At 39.0% G+C, this 23,806-nt stretch overlaps 2 protein-coding genes across 2 annotated transcripts in view; one reads left to right on the top strand and one right to left on the bottom strand.

Annotated features, from left to right (window-relative positions):
- Positions 1 to 1,648: 1,648 nt before the first annotated feature.
- On the bottom strand, positions 1,649 to 2,092 carry LOC145050354 (uncharacterized). Its single transcript, XM_078998620.1, has one exon. The coding sequence runs from the start codon at positions 2,090 to 2,092 to the stop codon at positions 1,649 to 1,651; it is 444 nt and encodes a 147-aa protein (XP_078854746.1).
- Positions 2,093 to 6,296: 4,204 nt separating this feature from the next.
- The window catches only part of LOC145050353 (protein FAR1-RELATED SEQUENCE 5-like), a 39,617-nt gene continuing 22,107 nt past the window's right edge, over positions 6,297 to 23,806 (top strand). Inside the window, exons 1-2 of the mRNA XM_078998619.1 lie at positions 6,297 to 6,520; positions 6,720 to 6,750. Of these exons, the coding sequence (XP_078854745.1) occupies positions 6,297 to 6,520; positions 6,720 to 6,750 (255 nt within the window). The remainder of the gene's footprint in view (positions 6,521 to 6,719; positions 6,751 to 23,806) is intronic.

Here is a 23,806-nt window from a genome sequence, read left to right as displayed (position 1 = left end):
TGAGCTTCATCCAATACCAGACTCCCGATGTCGCGATTCTGTCCATGAAACACACGGTTCCATTTTCTCTGGACTTGAATTGCTTCTCCATGGTTCGTAGGACTTCTCATTCCTTGTTCTCCTCTTTGTGTTCCTCTACTTGGGCTTCTCGAATTTGGGCAGGAAGGTTTGACTGAATTGTTAGAGTGAGTGCTTTCACTCTACGAGGCTTGACTCATTCCTTTCTACTTAGGGCATCAGCTACTACGTTAGCTTTGCCCGGGTGGTATCAAATCTCACACTCGTAGTCATTTGGCAGCTCAATCCACCTTCGTTGTCTCATGTTCAGTTCCTTTTGGTTGTAGATGTGATGAAGACTCTTGTGGTCCATGTATATAACACACTTTGTGCAATACAATTAGTGTCGCCAAATTTTGAAGTAGGAGACTACATAAGCGATCACTTTTTCCCTTTTCATGAGCACGCATCCCATGCCTTGATGTGATGCGTCCAAAAGACGACAAAATCTAGAATTGGCGCGCTACACAACATGTGTTTCAACTTCTAAATTGTTGATTCTTGTTATTGTTTTCATTCGAACTTTCTATCCTTCTGTGTAAGTGTAGTGATAGGTTTTGCTATTTTTGAGAAATTTTATATAAATATCCTATAATAGCGTGCCAAACCTAGAAATTGACACACCTTTGTTGGCTTCGTGGGTGCTTCCCAATTCTTTATTGCCTTAATCTTACAAGGATCTACGTGAATTTCTTTATCATTAACCACGTGTCTTAGAAAACGTACTTCTCTAATCCAAAATTAACACTTTGAGAATTATGTATAAAATTTTTCCTTCCTTAACAACTCCAAAAATGATTCGACGGTGTTGACCGTGCTATTCCTCTATTTGTGTGTATATCAATATATCATCGATGAATACTATCTGGAATTTATAAAGGTAGGGGTTATAGGCATGTTTCATTAGATCCGTGAAGAATGTTGCGGTGTTAGTTATGTGAAAAGGCATAACTAGGAACTCGTAGTGGCCATAACGAGTTTGGAATGCCGTTTCAAAATGTCTTCTTCTTGTACTTGAAGTTGATGGTAACCGGACCTCAAATCAATATTCGAGTAGAAGCAAGATCCTTGAAGTTGGTCAAACAGATCGTTAATCCCTTGGAGCACATATCTATTCTTGATCGTGAAGCTATTTAGTTCTCGGTAGTCGATGCACATTCTGAAGGTTCTGTCTTTCTTTTTGACGAATAACACCGGGACTCCGCAGGGTGAGAAACTCGGTCTTATAAAGCCTTTATCCAAATGCTCCTTGATTTGACCGGATAACTCTTGTATTTACAAATGCTTAATCTGTAGGGTGATTTTTCCACTGGATCTTATCCTGGGACTAGATCAATTCGAAATTCAACTTCATGAATTGACGGTAGTCAGGGCAAGTGCTCCTGAAATAAATCTGGAAAATCACATACTTGGGGTATGTCCTTGATTTCCTTATTCTCGCCCCTCTTCTCTACGCTATGGGCCAAGAAGGCATGATAATTCTTGTGAATTTACTTCTAAGACCCTTGTTGGTCTGATCTCTGTAGATTGTTAGAGATTCCCCATTGGGTAATGGTAGTCGAACAACCCTATCATAGCATAATATTTCCGCTCAGTGCGGTGATAACCAATCCATGCCGATTATGACATCGAAGCTACCGATGGTCATAGGCATGACGTTGACGTCAAATGAGTAGTTATTGAGAGTTAAAAGGCAGTTTTTTAGTAATTCCAGAGGACTACCAGATTGTCTGTTGGAGATTTCTACTATATAAAGTTCATCTAACTTCCTAGGTTTATGGCTTAAAAGTTTTCTAAACTTAGGTGTAATGAAACTTTTTTCAACACCAGAGTCAAAGAGCATAGATGTGTATAAGTCGTTAACAGGAAATGTACCGGTCACAATGGTGGGGTCCAGAATGGTGCCCTTCGTGCCAATCAAGAATGCTCTTCCTCTAGCGTTCCCTCCCTCGTTCTTCATCTTTGGGCAGTTCCTTCTGATGTGCCCAACAATCTCACATTCAAAGCAGGCTCGATTATCTGGCAAAGCAGCCATGTCTTGGTTGGTTGTGGCCGTAGGAGTAGTTTCGGGCTGGCGGCAGTATTTCTTGGTATTCCCTCTACGATTACACTTGTTACAGTGCATGAAATTGACAAAGTGGTGGATGTGACATAAATGGCACTTCAGGTGCTTTCACACGTACTGTCCTTGTGATGCAGAAGTTGCGACCGCGGTCGGGGTCAGACTAATGGCGTAAGCCCTGACAGTATCTTGTCTCTTGCTGGGAGATTGCTTAGAGGTACCCTTGAATTCGTTCTCAGATTTGCGCTTGCCTTCCCTCGACCTAGGGATGTCAGTCTTATGGAAAAACATGCCTTGTCTTATTTCTTGTTTGGTCAGATTGAAAGCCAACATTTTGGGACTATTGTATGTCGATGGTCGAGAGACCGTGACCAACCCTTGGATGGGTTAAGCCAATCTCCAGATGTACCTTTCCACTTTCTTGTAGTCAGGGGTCACAAAGTTTGGGCAAAGGGTAGTGAGGTAGTCGAATACTCAGGGTACATAAAGTTTGGGCAAAGGGTCGATATTTCAACGTCGCTTATGGTCAAGTTCCACAATTCCTCCTCTACTTGTTGCATCTCTTCTCGAGGACAGTACTCATCAATGAGCATTTATTTCAATTTCTCACAAGACAGAGCATTGGCATTGGCAAGAACTAGCGTCTTGAGGTGTCCATTCCACCAAGACATAGCCGCGTCTGCAAAGGTGCATGCGACAAACTTGATATTTCTCTCCCCAGTATAGTAGTTGATCTCGAAGATAGACTCAGTCTTCTTAATCCATCCGGTAAGTCTTACAACTCCCTCGCTCCTATAGAATGTCTTGCGTTTGCAATTCATGAAGTCCTTGTAGGTGCTTTCTCTTGGTGCACCTTTCTCATTTCCTTAGGAGCATTCTCTTCCCGTTCCAGAGTTTGTGTGATTACCATGGATGGCTAGTGCCTCAGCTACTCTTTGTTTGACCATTACTTCAACAGACACATGGTCTAGAAGTGGGTTATTTTGTGCTGACTGAGCATCCTGCTCAGCTTGAAGACCTTGACTAGATCTGGTAATTCTTGGAGGTGTCGTTTCTAGACTCCTAAAGTTAGCGTCGAGGCGTAAGTCAGTTTGTCGGAATTAGCAAGTTTGTGCTCTCATGGTTACATTGTGGTCTGTTATTGTTAATATTAATGGGAACAACAATAAGAACACATATTTCATACAACTGGGTATATATATATATATATATATATATCATGCTGAAGTCACCAAAATTGGGTGTGGTTAGAGTAGGAATAGCCCCGTGATAAAAAAAACATGCATGCGAAGGCTTTTCCCGCTACCCTAACCCAAAATAAAGTATCTATCTCCCTCCTAGCAACCATGCTAGTGCGAAGACAGCCGAAACTAAAAACCACAATACACTTTGATAAGTTCCATCATCCGGACTAACTGTCTATATTCAAACTCTAGCCAAACACTAAACAGAGACTCTCAAGACTCCACTCTCTCCACCTGGAGCTCCAATCGATCTGGGGCTTATCACCTCCTCTATCACCTGACGCTGGAACCAGGTCTCTTCCCGTGCCTACGACAGTTGGTCCAACATGAGTAAGGTCCTCATCTCCTGTTGGATTAGGTGTCTAATCATATAGCTAAATTAGTATAATCTTGAATTATTAACAAAGTCTTTTTGGGTTACTCTTAAACCTAGTAATTGATTGGAATGCTTTTCGGAGAGAGAGATTGATTTATTAATTTATTATATAGTTAATAAATTAATTAGAAATGAAAATAAATGATTTATTAATATATTATGAGAATAATACGTTAATTAGAAATATTATTGTTTAATAAAATTAATCAAAAATTAATTGGAATTATTTTTGGGATTAATTGGATGAATTTGAGTGGAAAGACTAAAGGTGACAATGTTCAAAAGTTAACCATTGACCAATTCTAGAACCTCCCATAAGAGGGGCAATTTTTAGAAGGGGTTATGGAGGCATTCCTAGGCTCTAAGGAAGCTTAGAATGGCTTAGGGAGGAAGTAAGAGGATTATGGTTATCTTAAAGAAAAATGCCTTATCCACTCCCTTCCTAACATTTATATAAACCCCCTAAGGGTTATGATTTTTAGCCATCACTTAACCCTCAAAGAAATCCAAAAATTTCATTACCTCTCTTCTCTCCTCTTAAGCCTCCAACTTGCTAGGGTTCATGTATGAGCCATTAGAGGCACGAGACTTCTGGTTCTTGCTTTCTAAAGACCAATAAGGAAGGATTATTAGTTTATTTTCTATAATAAACTAAAGGTATGATTTTATCATGACCTTTTTGTTAGTTTTGAAAATAGCAATGCACTTTAGGGCTCTTGATATTCAATAGTTATTTGCAAATCATAGTAAGAACATATATCCTTTTTGGGTGCATGTGATCTTAGGGTTTATTTTTTTCCGTCAAAATAAGATTTTTGTAACATATAAAACCCATCAGTGGTATCAGAACCATTGTTTTAATTGATCTGGCACAAAGTTGAATAGATCAAAATTACGTTTTATAGAAACTAAAACATAAGGAAGCAATTTTCATAAATACCTAAGGTTCTTGAAACCCTAGCCCTACCCTTATATTTTCGATTTTTGAAAAGGTTTTAGAAACCATAGCCCATTTTCGAAAGTTGAGGTATCCCTTTTAGGGTTTACCTTGTTTCCTTATTTGTTATTTTAAAAGCCTTAAAATTTGAACAATTAAAACGTGATAAACCCTAGCCTATTTTCGATAGTTAAAATGCTTAAGATTATGATTAAATTTGAATTATTTTTATTAATTGGTTAATTGTAAATAACTATTTAATCCACAATGATTTAATTAATTTAATTAATTGTTTAAAAGATAAAGATTAAATTAAAAATGGTATATTTTTAAATTAAATTAATTTTTATTAATTTCGAAAATTTAAATCGAAACCTAGTATTTTAGAAAGGTATTAAAATACACCTTACACTATATATAATTAAAAGATTAATATATTATATGTATAAGACAAGTCAGTTAAATCGATAGTACACATCATTCACGAAACCATACTATAAGGGGAGCTTAAGGAAGCAGCCTATAAAATGACCGTCATTGACTATCCACTCTTACCCACCTCTCTTTTGTATAGCAAAGGGTCGTTAGCCGAATGTATTTGATAGGACATAATCTCATTAATATGTATAATGATATAAATTAACTAAACCATATTTAAAATTCCACTCTTAGATACTTTAGGAAAAATCTGAAAAGTATGCTAATCCATGAAAATGCACATCATACTTAATATTTCGTTAGTGTAGCATCTGTGGTTAATCGACACACTAATAGGGACTATAAATAGATATGATGGACATCTCGGAAATTATTAGTGTTGATGGAACGTGTATAGTTAACCAGAACATCAATGTGAGATGATACATGACATCGAGGTTATCAATCGGGTTTTCATGGTTATTCACATCTCATTTGTCATCCTCGACATCCCAGTCATAAAAGTGAGAGGATAATCCAAGATTAAACATGCCATTAATAAGATTCAATGAATCTCAAAAGATCAATGAGTTTCATAATATTGGAATTGGTAAAAGCGTTACCTACCTAAAATAGATTCGAATTTGATTACGACATCCCTCTTCAAATTTCGAATCGAAAATATGCATTCTAGCCTTAATTTAAATTTATGGGTTAATAATTATGGATTAAAATCAACTAACTTGAATTCTCTTTTATCCTATTTTTTGATGTTTTATGAAGATAGAAATGGTCTTACTCATTCTTATGGAAATGAGTTTCCTCAATCTTCTGGAGATGGTCTTCCAATTTAAAGTCAAGATGAAATTGTTTTCCTTTTCTTAAGAAATGATGAATCTAGACACGATGCTTCTTTCAATCTTCTACCTTCTCCCCCTATGACTCTCCTAACGTCATGTTTTTCCATAAGTTGAAATATATGACACTACTCAATCCCTATTGGCATGTAAACATCAAGATTTTGTGTGTACGCATGTTATGAAAATGAAATCGTACATTACCAAGTTGGATAGATTGTGTGTCGTTTTCCCAAGGGAGCCAGCCATTGATTTGGTTCTTCTTTCACTTCCAAAGTCATATGATTAGTTCATTAAGAAATTTTATATGAGGAATATCGACGTGACCCTAATTGATATGACCCAAATGTTAATAATTGTTAAAGCAGAAATGCTTAAAAGAAAATATGAAGCAGAGGTGTTTATAAGGTCTAATTCCAAGGTTTCTGTGTACATTGACAATGATGACAATGGTGATCCTGAAAAGATTTCTCTTCCTAATGGAAATGGGGCGCCCAAGATCAAATCGTTTGATCGTATGGTAGATAGAAAGGCTAGTTATGGGATCGTTCCATGTGTTGACACCAAAGAGTCAATTTGTTTTTACTACCAATTGAAGGGACATTGGAAACAAAGCTGCCCAAAATACCTGAAAGATCTTTGAGATAATAAATTCAAGTCGTGTGACACTACTTCAGGTACATCCAATATCTGACTCCATTGTTTTATTATTTCCTATTCAAAGACTCTTAATACATGATGTGATTATCATATTTTGATGGTATTAAAGGAGCTCAGAGAAAGAAGGAAGCTTAAGAAAGGTAAGCTAAATCTGATCATGAGAAATGGAATTTGGTCACATGGTTCAAAGATCAGAATTTGGAGGTACTATTAAGGAGTTGGGATAATTTAAAAGATTGCTATTGCTCTTTGGAGATGTCTAGAAACATAGTTTTAATTTTATGTGTTGTAAGGAGAAGTTTCAACTTTACGTTTATTTTCAATAAATATGAAATTTTGGTTTATATGGTTGCCTTATTTTATATTTCCTTACCATACATTTATGGAATTGTTGGTTATGTTTCTAATATTATCAATATTAATTGTGGATTTGATTCTTATGATATTTCTTGTGGTATTGTCATAATTAACCAAGTGAAATGAAATCTCATCACCAACTGGACAAATATTTTGTATTGTACAAGTCACATTATATAGTATATGAGAATCTTGTTTATTTGAAAATTATGACTAATTCATTGATTGCATATTTATGTGAGGCAAGTGAAGGACTAATAGATCTATTACAGGTTGATATGGACTATTTAGATCCACCACAAAGCATGATAACTCTATGATTTACTGATGTTTTAGCAAATATGGTTGTCTTTATAATATTAAGCATAATTCTAATACTTTAAGAAATATTCAATGAGTAGTAGAATGAATAAGAAGAATCTATTGGTTAGAAAGATAAAAGATTCTCCAATTTGATAAGAAAGGAGAATGCTTTAGTATCATGTTTTATGATCATATTAGTGATTATGGTTTATATCACAATTGATCCTCAAAAATATCTTAGTGAAATTGTATGACTAAGATGAGGAATCATATATTGTTAGAAATAGTTCGATCAAGAGATGAGTCATACTTTATTCCAAATCAAGTTGTATATTTATGATCTAGTAACTATGAATCATATCTTGAAACTAAGAAGGTTGAAAACACCTCAAAATATGTGGAGTCAAATGTTTTCTTACACTAGCACATATAGAATTGGAGTTGTGATGTTTTTGTTAATTGAGAAACAAAAGATAAACTGATACCTATTCTATGAAGTGTTTTCTTGTCGTAAATCCACACGAACTTTTGAATACATGTTTTAGCTTGTCAATGAATGTTCCTTGAGAGAAAACCCATATGTCTAGAAGTCAGTGGGAGTCATATTGGTCTTGAGAGTTTCAAGAGTCAACTAACAATAAACCTTTTTGTTATCACTAGCACGCGACTTGAGGTTGATAATCTATCATGTTTGGTTGACACATTCTTATTTATGTGCACTTCTAGTTGAGTTGGTAATGGTTATGAGTTCTATGTTTTTCATTTAACTACAAAAGCAAAGCGCATTGGTCAGTGAAAGTGAATTGATCAATATGGGTGATTTGCTAACAACATGGAAGCGCTAGATAGGCCCTTGAGATACTAGAGGGCAAGGAATTTAGAATAGAGAAGTTCAGTCCATGAAGGAAAGCTAAATTTGAATTTGGTTTTTCCTTAAACCTTTTTATTATTGTAGGTTAGAAATGATAGATTCACATGGATATGAACATATACACTGTAAAATCTAGGTGGTGAAGGTTTCACTTTAATTCATGAGAATGGTTATGAGGAAATACTTTCGCTGATAGATTTAAAAGATATGATAAAGAGTGATACGGATTGGCCGTGTAAATTACATTATCAAATAACATATTATGATTACGAAATCTTTCTTCATATTTCAAATTGTGAGGAATGGCAAGAAATTGTTTAAGCGTTCAAGAAATATATCTATGAGTTCTAATAGGGTTTAAATACACACATATGCTATCCAATGAAGGTGTATAATCTTAAGAAGTCTAGTTGGAAACTTATCGAAGCATCACGTAACCAAAATCTATACTTCAGTAAGAAACCCAAGAGTATTTATTTCTAGAAGTCCAGTTGATTTCTGGGTACATGTCAAAGCTAGTAGGAGCATAGCTTTTATGCTAGTATTGGATGTTGGCAATATTGTTCGTAGGGAATAAACTTTTTAGTTTGCGAATTGTTTCACTATAGCAAACTTAAGGGAGAGGGCACTCATAATTCTTTTCGAATCCAAAGGTTTAGATTGTATAGTTTAATAGAAATTAGTCATAGAAATATATGAATATCATGTCGAAGTGGTTCAACATATGAGATTCGATATATGAAAAAAATATTATAACAAGAGACTAAATAAATATCAAATCCTTATTGTTGAGTTGAAGACTCGTTTGAAGATTGCGTCATTGGGCTCGGCTGTTAGTCCATTTGTTTTGTACTCCGGTTTTGGGCCTGTCCAACCGTGAGTTTGTTAGGTTTACTTTATAAAGATATGCTTGCATGCATATTAAGAAATCGATTTAAGAGAAGTAACGATCATTACGATAGGGGTGCAGATTCCTTTATCGTTATTGTAAACCTCCAACCCTCTACAGTTGATGTTCTTGATCGAGATCTTCTGAGGGTTTATTTTATAATCATTCGACACGTTTGATTCATCCTTGAGTTGTTCTTTATTTTGCGTTCATTCTTGCTGTTTAAATATTTATTTACCTGTTTAAGATCTAATCGATCTTCCAGATTAAGTTTTAATCTCATCAATTGGTATCAGAGCAGGAGGCTGTGTAATCGATACACTTCTTTTCTGTGAAAAGGTTTCAATTAGGGTTTTTCCGCAATAACTGATATTTATTGAGCCGTCATCTCATTATTGACGTATCTTGATATTTATTGTTCTTCCCTAATCTGATTTATTACAAGTCTGATCTTTGAACAGGTTATTCGATCATAATGGACGAGTCGCAATCGAATCCCATCAATATTTCCAACAGCATCGGTTCAACCACAAAGATTCCCATCCTATATACCCATGATTATGAAGTATGGGCGCATCACTTCGAAGACTACGTTATAGGATCTGAGGATAATGGATACCTCATATGGGAAGCAATCATTAATGGACCTTTTTCTCATTCTGCAACGTCGAGGATTATTAAAACTCAAAAGGAGTATAATGATCTACTGAAGGATGTCAAAGATATTGCGCAAGATGAAAAGGATAAATTCCAGTGTAATATCAAGGTGTTACGATTGATCAGATTCGCCCTTCAGTCTGACACCTTCAGGTTGGTAAGTTCATGCACGACGACAAAGGAAGTTTGGGATAGACTTCGTGAACTGTACTCTACAGACGAGGATCTTGAACACTCTATCCAAACCTTGCTCTTATCTGAGTTTGGAGAATTTAGGCAAGGAGCCGAAGAAACTGTGACCCAAACGTTCGATCGCTTCAATCATCTTCTCAGCAAGATGATCAAACATGACATTGAAAGGAAGCTTATCGAGCAGACGGTTACGTTTCTAAATGGTCTAAGGTCAGAGTGGAGAGCAGTGGTGTCTACAGTTAAAGCCCATGAGCAGTTTAAATCATATTCTTTGGCGAAACTGGTGGGTATTCTCAAGTCCCAGGAGAAGATTGTGCTGCAGGAAAAGAACGTTGTTTCAAGCCTAGGTTCGCTGGCCCTCTTGTCAAAAAGTAAAGCTGTGATGGAGGACGAAGACCTCAACCTGGAGGAGTATGACCTCACGTCGGAGGATTATGATATGATGGTGTCTAACCCCAAGAGGTTCATTAAGAAGAGATTCCCCAGCAACAAAAATCGAAACTGGCAGGGGAGTTATAGTTCAGAAAAGGTTAACAATGAACCGAAGGTTGAAGAGCCCAAGAAGGAACCGAAGGTAGATGGTGATTCTGGAGTAAGCTGTTACTACTGTGGTGGGAAAAATCACTATGCTAAGGATTGTGTCCTCAAAAAGATGGCTGAAAAGGATGAGGAAAAGGATGAAGAAGCTTTGCTGCAGAAAAAGCTTGATGAGATAAGGAAGAAGAAATCTACCGCTAACCCTTCCATGAATGCTCTAATTGTGTAGGGTTCGGTTGCTGATGACGAGTTCGGTGGCGTGGAAGTCTGGTCAACCGACTCCGAAGACGATGAAGTGAGGATGCCTTCGCATGGAAAGGCCTGTGTGGCTAAAGAGGAGAGTAGTGGAGGCAGGTGCTTGATGGTGTCTGAAGTATCTCAGATGAGGGGATACAACACTGATGGTGGAAGCAATGAACCGAAGGAGTAGCAGGATATGTGCTTTACGGCCAAACCGCTCAGCGTGCAGTTCAACGAGCTCGATGAACTGATCAAGAAGGTACAATCGGTTTTTGTTTCATTTAAAGTACCACAAAGCTCATATGAAAAAGAACTAAAAAGTGTTAACTCTCGAATCTCTCATCTAGATAGTAGTTTAACTCAAACTCGATTCACCAATTCTAACCTGACTGATCAATTAAGCAGGGCGTCTTCGAAGAGTGAGGAGCGGCGCATGTGGATCGAGTTGAAGGAGTCTGAATTAGTTAAAATAAAAGACGAAAACATTTATTTACAGAGAGACAATTTAAAGTTGTTAAAACAACGAAATGTTTTTTGTTTGATTGCAAAACGTCTTTATACTAATATTACTCAGCTTCACTTGGATTGTGAGATAGGACAAAAGATCCATCGCATGATTCTGCCCTTCCTTGAGTTTAAGGAGGATGAAATTGATGCTGAAGCCTATAATTGTGAGAGTGTAATATCATCTGATGACATCAGTCCGACCTATATGTATGGACTGGACAAAATTGAATCTTTCATTAAATCCAAGGACCATAAAGATATGCTCAAAAACCTTTTAGATGAAAATGATAGACTTAAACTGAGAACCAAAACCATACAAAAATTTGACTCTTTAAACGCCAACTTGAGCTCAGAAAACAAAATTGATGTTGAAAATGCATCTGAGCTTAATGAGGATGACAATATGAGTGAAATTTCTGCAGAGGACACGGTTGACTGCTCAGAATTTGTGAAAAGCGAACCTAAAAACCACAAGAATCTAATTTCAGAAAATTCAGTGGAGTTCGCTCGAGTGTCCCAACAAAAGTCCCCGATCTTAGCAGAAAAAGCCGTTGTATATCAAAAGGTTAGGACCACTCCAAATCAAGTTTACAAGGTCACAGGAGTAACCGAACATCAGACTGCTGAACTCACAGCAATTGTAAACGAAGACAATGCTGATGGCTACGATGAGTTCTTCTGGTCAGCTCCAATTGATAATGCACATGAAACGGTAGGCTTATCAGAAAGGACCTCATGGATAAGTAAAGGTAGATACATACCAGAACCCTTGAACAAGCCAAATAATTTCGATGTACCAAGTACCAGTGGTACGAAAGACATTCCTCTAGAAAATGGAAGTTCGGCAAAAGAAGACATTCCCTCTAATTCCTCAGTTCAAAGTGAAACTTCCACAGTTCAAAGTGAACCAGCGAAAGAGAAACCGAACATGAAAGCCAATATCCATCATCAATCGAAGCAGATGAGGAATCAGAAACGTGAAAGGAACCAGAGATACAGGAAGAATCTCTCTGAAAGGAAACAATTCTGGCAATCCCAGAATGCATATTTCTCTCATCATGACAAGAATCTGAAGTTTGAGAATAATCCTGTTAAAAAGCATGAGAGCCACAACAACCAAAAGCCAAGTTTCGGTTCGGAAAAGAATACCAACCGAAAGCAAAGGTTCAGTTCTGAAGATGACTCCAACCGAAAGCAAAGGTTCGGTTCAGAGAACGACTCCAACCGAAAGCAAAGGCTCGATTCAGAGAACGACTCCAACCAAAAGCAAAGGTTCGGTTCTCAAATCAAAAGAGATCAAAACTCTAAGGTCAGTCCCACCAATAATCAAAAGCAAAAGGGTCACCTAGAGTCTCCAGCCAAGAAGTCATCCCCTTCTCACTCATCTAATTCTTCTACTTCTTCAAATTCATCTCGATCTCACTCAAAAGTTCACTCAGCTCGTTCTCAAAAATCTCATTCGTCAGCTGAACAAAAGGGCAAACAGAAGGTTTTTGCATCCAAACCAGAATCTAAACCGAACGCACCTAATCCTAATAAAATCAAAGTTTTTACCATCAAAAAGAAAGATGAAACAACACTAATAAAACGAACATATCTAGTTGACATCTCTCTCACTATTCCCGTTCCTGTGAAAGGCTCACGAGGACCCAAGAGACTTTGGGTTCCTAAATCTGCTTAATTTTTGCAGGTTATTAGTGACGAGCAGTTTGACGAAGAATGATACATCGATAGTGGCTGCTCGTGTCACATGACAGGAAGGAAAGAAGAGCTCAGGGAATACAGGTCTCTTTCAAATGGTGGCAACGTCAAGTTTGGAAACAACTCTTTCGGCACCATAAAGGGATACAGAATGATTACCAATGGTGATTTTACTATAAGGAAGGCGGCATATGTGGAGGGATTGCAACACAACCTCATCAGTGTATCTCAGCTTGTTGGAGGTACAGGTCTTAAAATCTCATTCGACGATGAAGGCTCTGAAATTATTGAGAAGAAGACGAAGAAAGTAATTCTCAAATCAGAACATAAGGGAGAAATGTTTCCTCTAAACCTCAAACCCATCAAAGGAAACCCAACTATATGCCTGTTATCAAAAGCACAATCTGACGAAAGCTGGTTGTGGCACCGAAGACTCTCTCATCTCAATTTTAAAGACATAAACAAACTTGTCACTGGAGGCCATGTTCGAGGTCTTCCATTGCTCAAGTTCGACAGAGATCATTTGTGTGCTGCATGTGAAATGGGGAAGCAGAGTCGTCAAAGTCATCCATCTATAATTAACACGAAAGTTGTTGAACCACTCGAATTACTTCATATTGATTTGTGTGGTCCATCATCTATCGGAAGCATCGGTGGTAGCAAGTATATTCTTGTTGTCGTTGATGACTTTTCGCGATTTACATGGGTGTTCTTTCTAAAGCTCAAATCTGAAGCGACTCATAAGCTGAAAGTGTTCATCAAGCAGATTGAGGTACAGCTCAAGAAGGTCGTTTGCAACATCAGGAGCGACAATGGTCTGGAATTCAAGAACAGGGAATTTGAAGAATTTCTGGCAGAAAAGGGAATAAGTCACAACTTCTCAGCTCCCTACACGCCTCAACAGAACGAAATTGTCGAAAGACGAAACCGATATTTGTGTGAAGCTGCCCGAACAATGCTAAGTTTCGCTTCCTTACCTCTTTATTCTTGGGCTGATGCTATTTCTGCTGCTTGTTTTACACAGAACAGGTCATATCTCAACAAGCGATTCACGCTCACACCATATGAGATTCTCAACAACAGGAAGCCTAATGTGAAATTTTTCCACGTGTTCGGCTCATGGTGTTTCATCTTTAACTCTAAAGAACACCGCAACAAGTTCGATGTCAAAGCCGACGAGGGAATCTTTCTGGGCTACTCTCTCACTTCCAAAGCATACAGAGTCCTAAACAAGCGTTCGAGGAAAATCGAAGAGACCTATTATGTGACTTTCGATGATAGCTATGTCAAAAAGCTACAGGCCAAAGAAGACACAGCTGGGGAAATCTTTCCTCAAACTGGCCAAGTCACAGTCTTGATCGCTAATCTATACGAGAAATTTATGGAGCTATTTGATGAACCAGAGAAAGCTACTCTCTCAGAAGCAGGTGCAGCAGACAACAAGGTAGACCATATGAAACAATTTGTCGAAGAAGCTGCCAGGAGAATGAACGAAGGAGGATCGAATTCTGGTGAACCTCCATCCAATGATGCTTCAGTTGAGGGGGAGCAAAGCTCACATGTTGAGGGGGAGCCAAGCTCTACAACTGCTACCGAAAGTCCAACTCCAACCGAAAGTGCTTCACCAACCGAAGGTGCATCAACGCCTGAAAGCCCAGCACCATAAGAAACCTCTGAACCTCAAGTTTCTCATAGCTCATCAATCGAGGGGGAGCATGGTGATATGTCACTCGACTACGAAAGCCAATCCGAGCCAGAAGAAATGATCAATGCTGAACTAGACCCAACCTTTGATCCAAACTATCCTCCTCTCACCAAATGGACCAGAGATCATCCTATCTCTCAAGTTGTTAGTGATATCTCTGAAAAGGTTCTGACCCGATCACAACTGAAGGCAAAACAGACATCCTTATTTTCCAAAGTTGAGTTTTGTATGTTTAACTCTTTCGTATCAAAAGTTGAACCGAAGACAGTTAACACTACTCTTGATCACTCCGATTGGGTTCAAGCGATGCAAGACGAACTGAATGAATTTGAAAGGAACAAAGTCTGGCGCCTCATTCCAACTCCTCCAGATGCCTCAGTTGTTGGTCTCAAATGGGTCTTTAGGAATAAAATGGACAAGGAAGGGAACGTGATAAGGAACAAAGCTCGTCTGGTGGTAAAAAGATATTGTCAGGAGGAAGGGATTGATTATGAAGAGACTTTCGCTCCTGTAGCCAGGCTGGAATCTGTACGAATATTTCTTGCTTATGCTGCCCACAAAAACTTCGAAGTTTTCCAAATGGACGTCAAGTGTGCATTTCTTAATGGAGAACTAGAAGAAACTGTGTACGTGGAGCAACCTCCTGGGTTCGTGAACGAAAAGTATCCAAATCATTGCTACATTCTGGATAAAGCTGTGTATGGACTCAAACAAGCTCCGAGAGCCTGGTATGAAACGCTAACTAAATTCTTAAAGATGTCCAAATTCAAACAAGGTTCGGTTGACCCAACATTCTTTCGCAAAAAGGAAGGTAACCACCTTATGATAGTTCAAATTTATGTCAATGACATCATCTTTGGCTCAACGAATCCCAGCCTAACAGCTCAATTCAGAAAGCTGATGGAGACTAAATTTGAAATGAGCTCAATGGGTCCTATTAACTTTTTCCTTGGTTTAAATATTAGACAGGGACCCGAAGGCATCTTTATCAATCAGGAAGCTTACACAAAGACTCTCCTTGCAAAGTTCGGTATGATGGGAGACTCCAAAGTCAAAGTCCCAATGGCATTCGGCACCAAGCTAACTCCATCCCTAGACAAACCGGCTGTTGATATCACGCTCTATCGACAAATGATAGGCTCACTGATGTATCTTACTGCTAGCAGGCCTGACATCATGTTTTCTGTGTGTTACTGTGCTAGATTTCAGGCAAACCCACGCGAACTTCACATGCTTGCAGTAAAGAACATTTTACGTTATCTCAAGCGAACTGCCTCCTTAGGTCTATGGTATCCTTCCAACTCAGGCTTCTTCGTTCAAGCCTATTCAGATGCAGACCTTGGAGGATGTGGACTCGACAGAAAAAGCACCACTGGCGGCTGTCAATTCCTTGATGGGAAGTTGGTGAGCTGGCAATCAAAGAAACAAACGTGCGTGTCATTGTCTACTGCCGAAGCTGAATACATAGCCGCTGCATCCTGCACCTCCCAAGTGATTTGGATCCAGAGTCAACTTCGAGACTATGGACTCAATATGAAGAAGATCCCCCTATATTGTGACTCTGAAAGTGCAATTAGGATCTGTCATAACCCAGTGCAACACTCTAAAACCAAACACATAGCACTGAGGTATCACTTCATCAAAGATCATGTGGAAGATGGAAACGTTGAAGTACACTTTGTTCGAACCACTGATCAACTGGCTGACGTCTTTACCAAAGCTCTTCCTGAAGCATCATTCAACAGAATTTTACAAGGGCTAGGTATGATGGAATCAGAGTCAGTACCTCAAACTATCTCTCAACCTCAAAAGTAAGAAGCAAAATTGACCGAACGTTCAGGTTCGGTTAAATTATCTAACTCGCTCATCACCACAAAGGTAGTTTTCTTGGTTGTATATTTCTTGTACAAAGTTGTTTGTATTATTGTCAAAAGTATATTCTGATTGCATGTCTCAATTCATTGGTTTTTCAAAATTTTCCAAAACCGAAACCAACCGAACGCTCGGGTTCGGTTTTTCAAAATTTTCCAAAACCGAAACCAACCGAACGTTCGGGTTCGGTTCTTCAAATTTTTCCAAAGTTTTTTTACTTACTCTTTCCATTTTTTTTCTTACTTATTTAATTTATGTGTTCGTTCGTTTATGGGGATAAAATTGTTAGATTACTTAAGTGTCCCTAGAAGCATGCTGCTGTATGTGTCCCAAGCCTCATAAGATTCTGAATAATAGCCTTAATGACTTGGTATAAACAAACCTTGTCTTCCCAATTAGGCTATCCCATTTATTCTAATCGTGAGCTACCTCACTCTTTTCTCACATGAGATAAGAATTTTCTGCTTGGTCCTTATTTTTGCAGCGGAGGTACTTTAGTTTCTTCCACCATCTCCATTACATTTCTCCATTACATTCATTTCATCAACGTAACCTTTGAGACTCTCAGAAATTACCACTGAGGTTTATGGTTACACAACAACTGTGTTTATGATCTCAGTTTCGTGCAACTACGCACTGAGTGAAACCCAAAATTCAACACCAAATCTGAATTGACGGTGAACAATAAATTTGCTCAAGTTTTCACCAACGAATTGACGGATGTATCCTACTGAAATATCAAATTTTATTTTTGTGTGATTCCTATGAAATTGTTAAACACCATAACATTTCTTCCCTTGGGATCCAGTTTTTAATTTTTTCTGAGATTTTATATTTTCCAAGCCAATTTAAAATTAATTCCTACCTACTTGTTCAACAGACTACACTGGTCTCACAAGTACTTTGTTCACTTTCTTTCTTATTTCAAGATAAGAATTGTTGAATCAAAGCGAAAGCCACCCTTAAGTAGCCTTATTAAAAGAAACCTTTCAACATTTATTAATAAATGTTTGATCGTCATTCAACGGGAAACCACACTAACACTTTGAGGTCTCTCTTGATCTTGAAGGAAGAGATTCGTGCCCGGGATCATTTGTTTCGTGTCATTATTGACATCACAGTCATTCCTAAAAAGAGTTGCTTTATTTCTTTTCTTTTTACACTCTTCGCACGAAAATCTTTGATTTTCCAAAATTCCGTTGCTAATAATTACAGGCTGTTTTATTGCTTTGGTGATTAATTATAAAGCTGAGGTCAAAAATCATCCACGTGGGAAGTTAATTCAAAAGATGCCATTTAAAAGATAAGACGAAGGGTTGCTGACTCAGGCGGGAGTTAAAAGGATTGAATTTCAAACGACGGTAAAAAGGGAACGCCCATACTTTTACTGACATCATGGACGCGTGTGCGAATTTCAAGCGACACCTCTCTGGCACTTAAAGGCGCGTGAGGATTTGAAACGGTATGTTCTGAAACGGCGCTTGTTGGGCGGCGTGATCCTAGGAATCTGACACTCTCTCTCTCCTACGTGATCGTCGCATGCCTTAACTGTCACGCATCTGTCATTCCGGAAACCTTTTCGTATTTCCATAGAAGATTTGAAACGATTTTTCTCTCTCCTTTCACCCACTATAAAAGGCAGTCTATACTCCCATTTACCTCTTTACTGCATCCGGAATTTCCAAGAGAGCAAAAACTACCAAAAGCTTCATTGTTCATCTTCTTCTTCTACCTTCAACAATGGCAGAATCATCCTCAGTCCATGCTACCTCACACATCCTTCCCATTCGTTCTCAACAATGCTTGGTGATTGACCTCACTCCTGAGTTGTACGATTCCTATATGGCTCCGATCATCGAGTGCCTGAAGTACTCCCAGATCGCTCCAGCACTTTCCAGAGTTGAATCTGTGCCCATGGAGATTCTGTCGCAGGTGTATTCGACTGCACACTATGACAAAGCCGTCGAAAGGGTGTTCTTCGAGGTTGCTGATCACAAGACCTCCATTTCTCGACAACGATTTGGTACTCTGCTAGGGTTGGCTGCTGACCCTTCAAGAATTAATCCGGAGACGATTCCGGTTGGGATGCTTTACAACATGTTTTATAACATGGGGTACACGGAGGTCCTCACCTCCGTCGCGAAGTTCAAGAAATCCTGCTTGCCGCCACAATGGAACGGCATGTTTACAGTCCTCTTCAAGGGCTTATCTGAACGGAGCTCATGATCCGATGGTTCAAGTCGACTGTTCTTGTCGATTTTGTACGGCGTCTACAACGGCGTAAATCTTGACTATGGGTTGGTTCTCTGGCAGCAACTCATCCAGAGCCTTTCTTCCTCTTCACGACACTCTGAGGTGTCGTATGCCCGGTTCTAGACAATCATCACCAAATGGGCGATGAACAAATTCGATATTCCACCTGCTGCTGGTGCATCGATGTCTTCGATCGGTACTTTTCATACCACGAAGATCATCGTCTCTAATGCATCCAATTTTTCTTTCGTTGGCTCTATTCCAGAGACAATGTATGGCGATGTTCCCTCTGACAGCAGGATCATCAGGACCATTAAGGAGTTCAAGGCGTCTGGTCCTAGGGTACTTACACAGGAAATGCTCAAGTCAATCCATGACGCTGACAAGCCTGTTCATAGGGGCAAAAAGGCAGAAAAAGGGAAGCAAGTGACCAAAGCTCCTAAACGTCCTTCTCCCAGGAAGAGGAAACCAACCAAACCTGCCAAGTCCCCGCAGCCGAAGAGAAGGAAGACTCAACCAAAGCGAAAGCTTATTATCGCTTCCTCTTCGAGTGACTCAGAAGGCGAGAGTTCGGGTTCGGACGGCTCTCAAAGAGGCGAAACCCCTCCCAGAGGAAACACCCCACCCCGATTACCTACCCCAGACATGGAAATTCCTGTCTCACCAATTCCCTCACCTCCTCAAACAATCCCTACTTCCATTCCGACCATAAACCCCACTACCACCATCCCTAAAACCTCTTTCCCTATACCACCACCCATTTTCACAGATACCACTACAACAACTGCAAAGGTAACAACCAACGTATCTGATACGGGGGTTCATACCAGTGCAACCGAAACACCACCTGTAACCGAACCACCTCAAACCAAAACCCAACATACAACCGAACCTACTCACACTCAACAACCACCCGAAACTACCCCAACCAACACTCAACCTGAACCTACCCACACCTCAACACCTCCAGCTTCCCCACCCCCTCCATCTCCAGATCATGCCTCTGATGGAGACAACCCCTTCCTTGGCGGTGAAAATATGACCTTCGATTCGGTCTACTTTAGTCCGTTTCAGGTTTAAAGTGACGATGAGGACGATGCTCCAGTAACAAAGAAGCATCTAAAGGAGCTAAACGAGAAGGTTGACTTACTTCTTGCGTCATCCTCTAACACTCAGTCCTCTCTCTCTGAAGCCGCTCTTCAGAAGATTGTTGACGCCTTCTCCAGGGCTCAGCATGATTCTGTTGCTTCAGCCACAGCCGCCATTGATGCCTCCACAAAAGCCTGTGAGGCTGCGACCGCAAAAGTCGATAAACTATTCTCAGACGCCTCTTCCCTGTTGAAGTCCTTACAGGAGAGTGCTGACGCCACAAAGACAACGTTGGAACCAATCCTTCAATAATTGGCCACGTTCGTCTCAACGGAGTTACAGTCGTTCGCTACACTTCGCCAATCCATAAGCGACGACAACTCGGCCCTTCGTGCCTCCATTGATGAGCGCCTCGTTAAGCTTCAAGAGGATCTCGCTGCCGAAAACTCATTAATGGACGTTTTGGTAAGTAAAACCACCACCCTTAAGGTCAAGAGCACTCAGCTTTCAAACTCTCAGCAACAGATTGAAGCTCTTCGATCCGAACGGGAGGTTATAAAAACTTGTGCTTCGGATGTACACGCTGCCCTATCCAACATCCTGGAAGCACACGATCCGATTCTCAATCATTCGGTGAGGCGAACCCTTGCTGAAAAACTTGCTCCTGCCCTGGACCTTCTTATCAAAGTTTAAGTCTTACCTAGTTTCGTGTCCGATCCGAAACAAGGGGGAAAAGCGAATTCCGGATCGAAACCACCTCCTTCCTCAAAAGCTGCTCACACAATCGAACCACCTCCGACTGGTCAAACTTCGGGTTCGGGTGTGAAGGACAAAGGAAAGAACATAGCTGAGGAAGAAGAAGAAGATGATAAAGAAACCATTGCTGACTTGCTTAAACGCAAAAACAGTCGCAATGTGAAAGATGATATCAATCGTGTGGCGCGCGAAGCTGAAGAAGCCGAACAAAAGAAGAAAGAAGCCCACGATCTCCTCGAGAGCAGGTAAACTCTTTTCCCTGCTTGGACTCGAGAGAGAATGATTAAGGATGCCATAGATACTCCTAGCATCCTATGGCTCGAACCGGTGATCTCCTTCGACTGCAATAATTCTGTCGATTCGCAGTTCGATATGCCGTTGACTCGAAAGGCGTTTATCTTCCACGCCTTCTCCAATATTTTTGAAGTCCCTCATCCTAATTCTGAGGTCGATAAGGAGCTTATCGAGTTCTATCTGAAGGCCGCTCAACCACAATACCAAACATGGAGCGCTCAGAAGATCGTGAATGTTCGGGTCTTAAAGCCTTATACCGAAGGAAGATTCATCAACGTTCGGTTCAGGGTGATAAGAGGGTCTGCTAGAACCGAACATCTTATATCATTGGCATATCTACCGAACCTAAACCCTCATGATTGGATCGTTTTGCACAACATCCTTTTGGCGAATGAAGCTGAATATGGTCCAATTATAGACCATCTCAAGAGGATGATTGTTTGTTACATCATGGAGGTCGCGCTAATGGATCAGGAGATAGCCACAGTCTTCAAGAAGAAACCAAAGATAGCTCCTGTGGGATCGGCCAGTGATCTAAATCAAATGAAGATGGGCAAGATCGACCCGAAGCGTAATACGGTCATGTTCACTAGAGCAGAAGGACAGAAATGCCTCTTTGCTTTAGCGGATAAACATCTTTATACCACTGCTTATCTTGAGCATGTGATGTTTATCATCCGACGGTGTAAAGAGAATGCAGCAGATGATGTCAAATACTTCAACGATATGATCCAGTGGTACATCAGATTCAGACAGACGATACTTGCTCTTGTCTCTCGTCTGTTTCAGACTGTGAAGAAGAAGGTACCTACTGCTGCTGCTGGCCCAAGTAACAAGTGAAGATCTCGCTCCAATTGACGCAAAGGGGGAGATTGTTGAGTTGAAGACTCGTTTGAAGATTGCGTCATTGGGCTCGGCTGTTAGTCCATTTGTTTTGTACTCCGGTTTTGGGCCTGTCCAACCGTGAGTTTGTTAGGTTTACTTTATAAAGATATGCTTGCATGCATATTAAGAAATCGATTTAAGAGAAGTAACGATCATTACGATAGGGGTGCAGATTTCTTTATCGTTATTGTAAACCTCCAACCCTCTACAGTTGATGTTCTTGATCGAGCTCTTCTGAGGGTTTATTTTATAATCATTCGACACGTTTGATTCATCCTTGAGTTGTTCTTTATTTTGCGTTCATTCTTGCTGTTTAAATATTTATTTACCTGTTTAAGATCTAATCGATCTTCCAGATTAAGTTTTAATCTCATCACTTATGTGAGACATAATGAATTGAGTCTCATATAGGATCAATTACATATGCTATAATATTTACTTATTCTAATTTTTCAATGCTCAAAGCATTGTGAGGAAAAGGACTAGTTATTTGTGTGACTAAAGTTGTTAAACAACTGTCAAGAACATTCTAAGGTTATACTAAAGGACTGGTCGCTTTTGGATAGCTAGAAGTATGATATTAATTTGGATGGACCATAGTGACATGATTCTGGACTGAGATGGTTCTTAATCAGAATTGATGGAAATATGAAAATGTTTCCATAATGGGATATACATGAAAATCTACATGTGAGTTGGAAACTTTATTGCAAGAGAAGTGTTCAAGGAGAGTACCTTAAATTTGAACCTTCATTACCATTGAATTATTTCTAGTGACAAAGTTCCAATGGGATATTTTATAATATAAAAGACTTAGTCTTTGAGGCTTTGGAATCTTGATATCATAGGAGATTAATGCATGTTAAGTTGGAATTCCATCACATCTTGTATGGTGATAAGAATTTGAAATTGTGAAATGAACATCATTGGAATAATCTCCAGTTGATCTATTCATAAAGGAAGGGCCATAGAGAGGCATAGTATTCATGTTCCTAACATGGCTTGACTAATGTTTAATTAATCGAAACATTATACAATGAATAAAGTCATATTTATTATGGTGATTAAATAATAGAGATTATTTATATTCAATAGTTTTGAGACCATAGATAATTAGTTTATTATTGTGTTTCACTTTGCATGTTTTACTTCCTGAATAATTTGATTGTTCGAAGCTCCGTTTTCGCTCATACTTTTGGAAGTAAGTAGTGAATTAAGATTGTCATGAATTGGAATGTAGATTGTTTAAGGAGTTTGGACATAGCAATTGTGCTACTACAACGTTCATGAGTAATTAGAAAATGGAGATTTGAGTATTGGATAAACCCACGCTCAGAGAATTACTTCATGGATTATATCATGAGTAATTATGAGATGATAACATCTTATATTCTTGAAACGAAGATATATAAGTTGTAATTTACTAGTTGATTGTACATTGGTATTGCGAAAACGCATCAATAACTTGATGTTATAAAACGTGGTGTCATGTATGATTTGGTGAAGAAAGAATACAAGCATATGAGTCAAAGTTTATTTTTTCCTTTTTCTTTAACGGGAAAAGAGATATCTTTGGGGCCTTCGGTGATTTGTTGTTGACTTATAATGTTGGGCCCAAACATGACTGAATTGATGTGTTCAATAAGAAGTCTTAAGACGTCGTCACAAATAGGAAAACTGGGAACCAAAATTTGGACAATGAGATTGATTCTAATCCATGTCTCATATCCATACGATATCTTGTAGAATGAAGGAATATTTTATCACTTATCTAAGGACCAATACCTGATCATATCATAGTTCTGCAGTTGCTTTGGAAAGCACCCTTTGTTGTGTGATTTAGAAGTTATACATGTAATTTAGTTTTAGACTTATCCAAGTAGGGGACCATTGGATTAGCTTTCTAAGCCTATAACTAAATTATTATAATCTTGAATTATTAGTAGAGTCCTTTTGGGTTGCCCTCAAACCTAGTAATTAAATGGAATGCTTTTTGGAGAGAGAGAGAGAGAGAGAGAGAGAGAGAGAGACTGATTTCTTAATTTATTATATATTTAATAAATTATTAGAAATGAAAATAAATGATTT

The sequence above is a fragment of the Lactuca serriola genome, chromosome 5 (assembly GCF_051521515.1).
Source record: "Lactuca serriola cultivar US96UC23 chromosome 5, Lser_US96UC23_V15, whole genome shotgun sequence".
NCBI lineage: Eukaryota > Viridiplantae > Streptophyta > Magnoliopsida > Asterales > Asteraceae > Lactuca > Lactuca serriola.
This window is presented reverse-complemented; position numbering and strand designations above follow the sequence as displayed.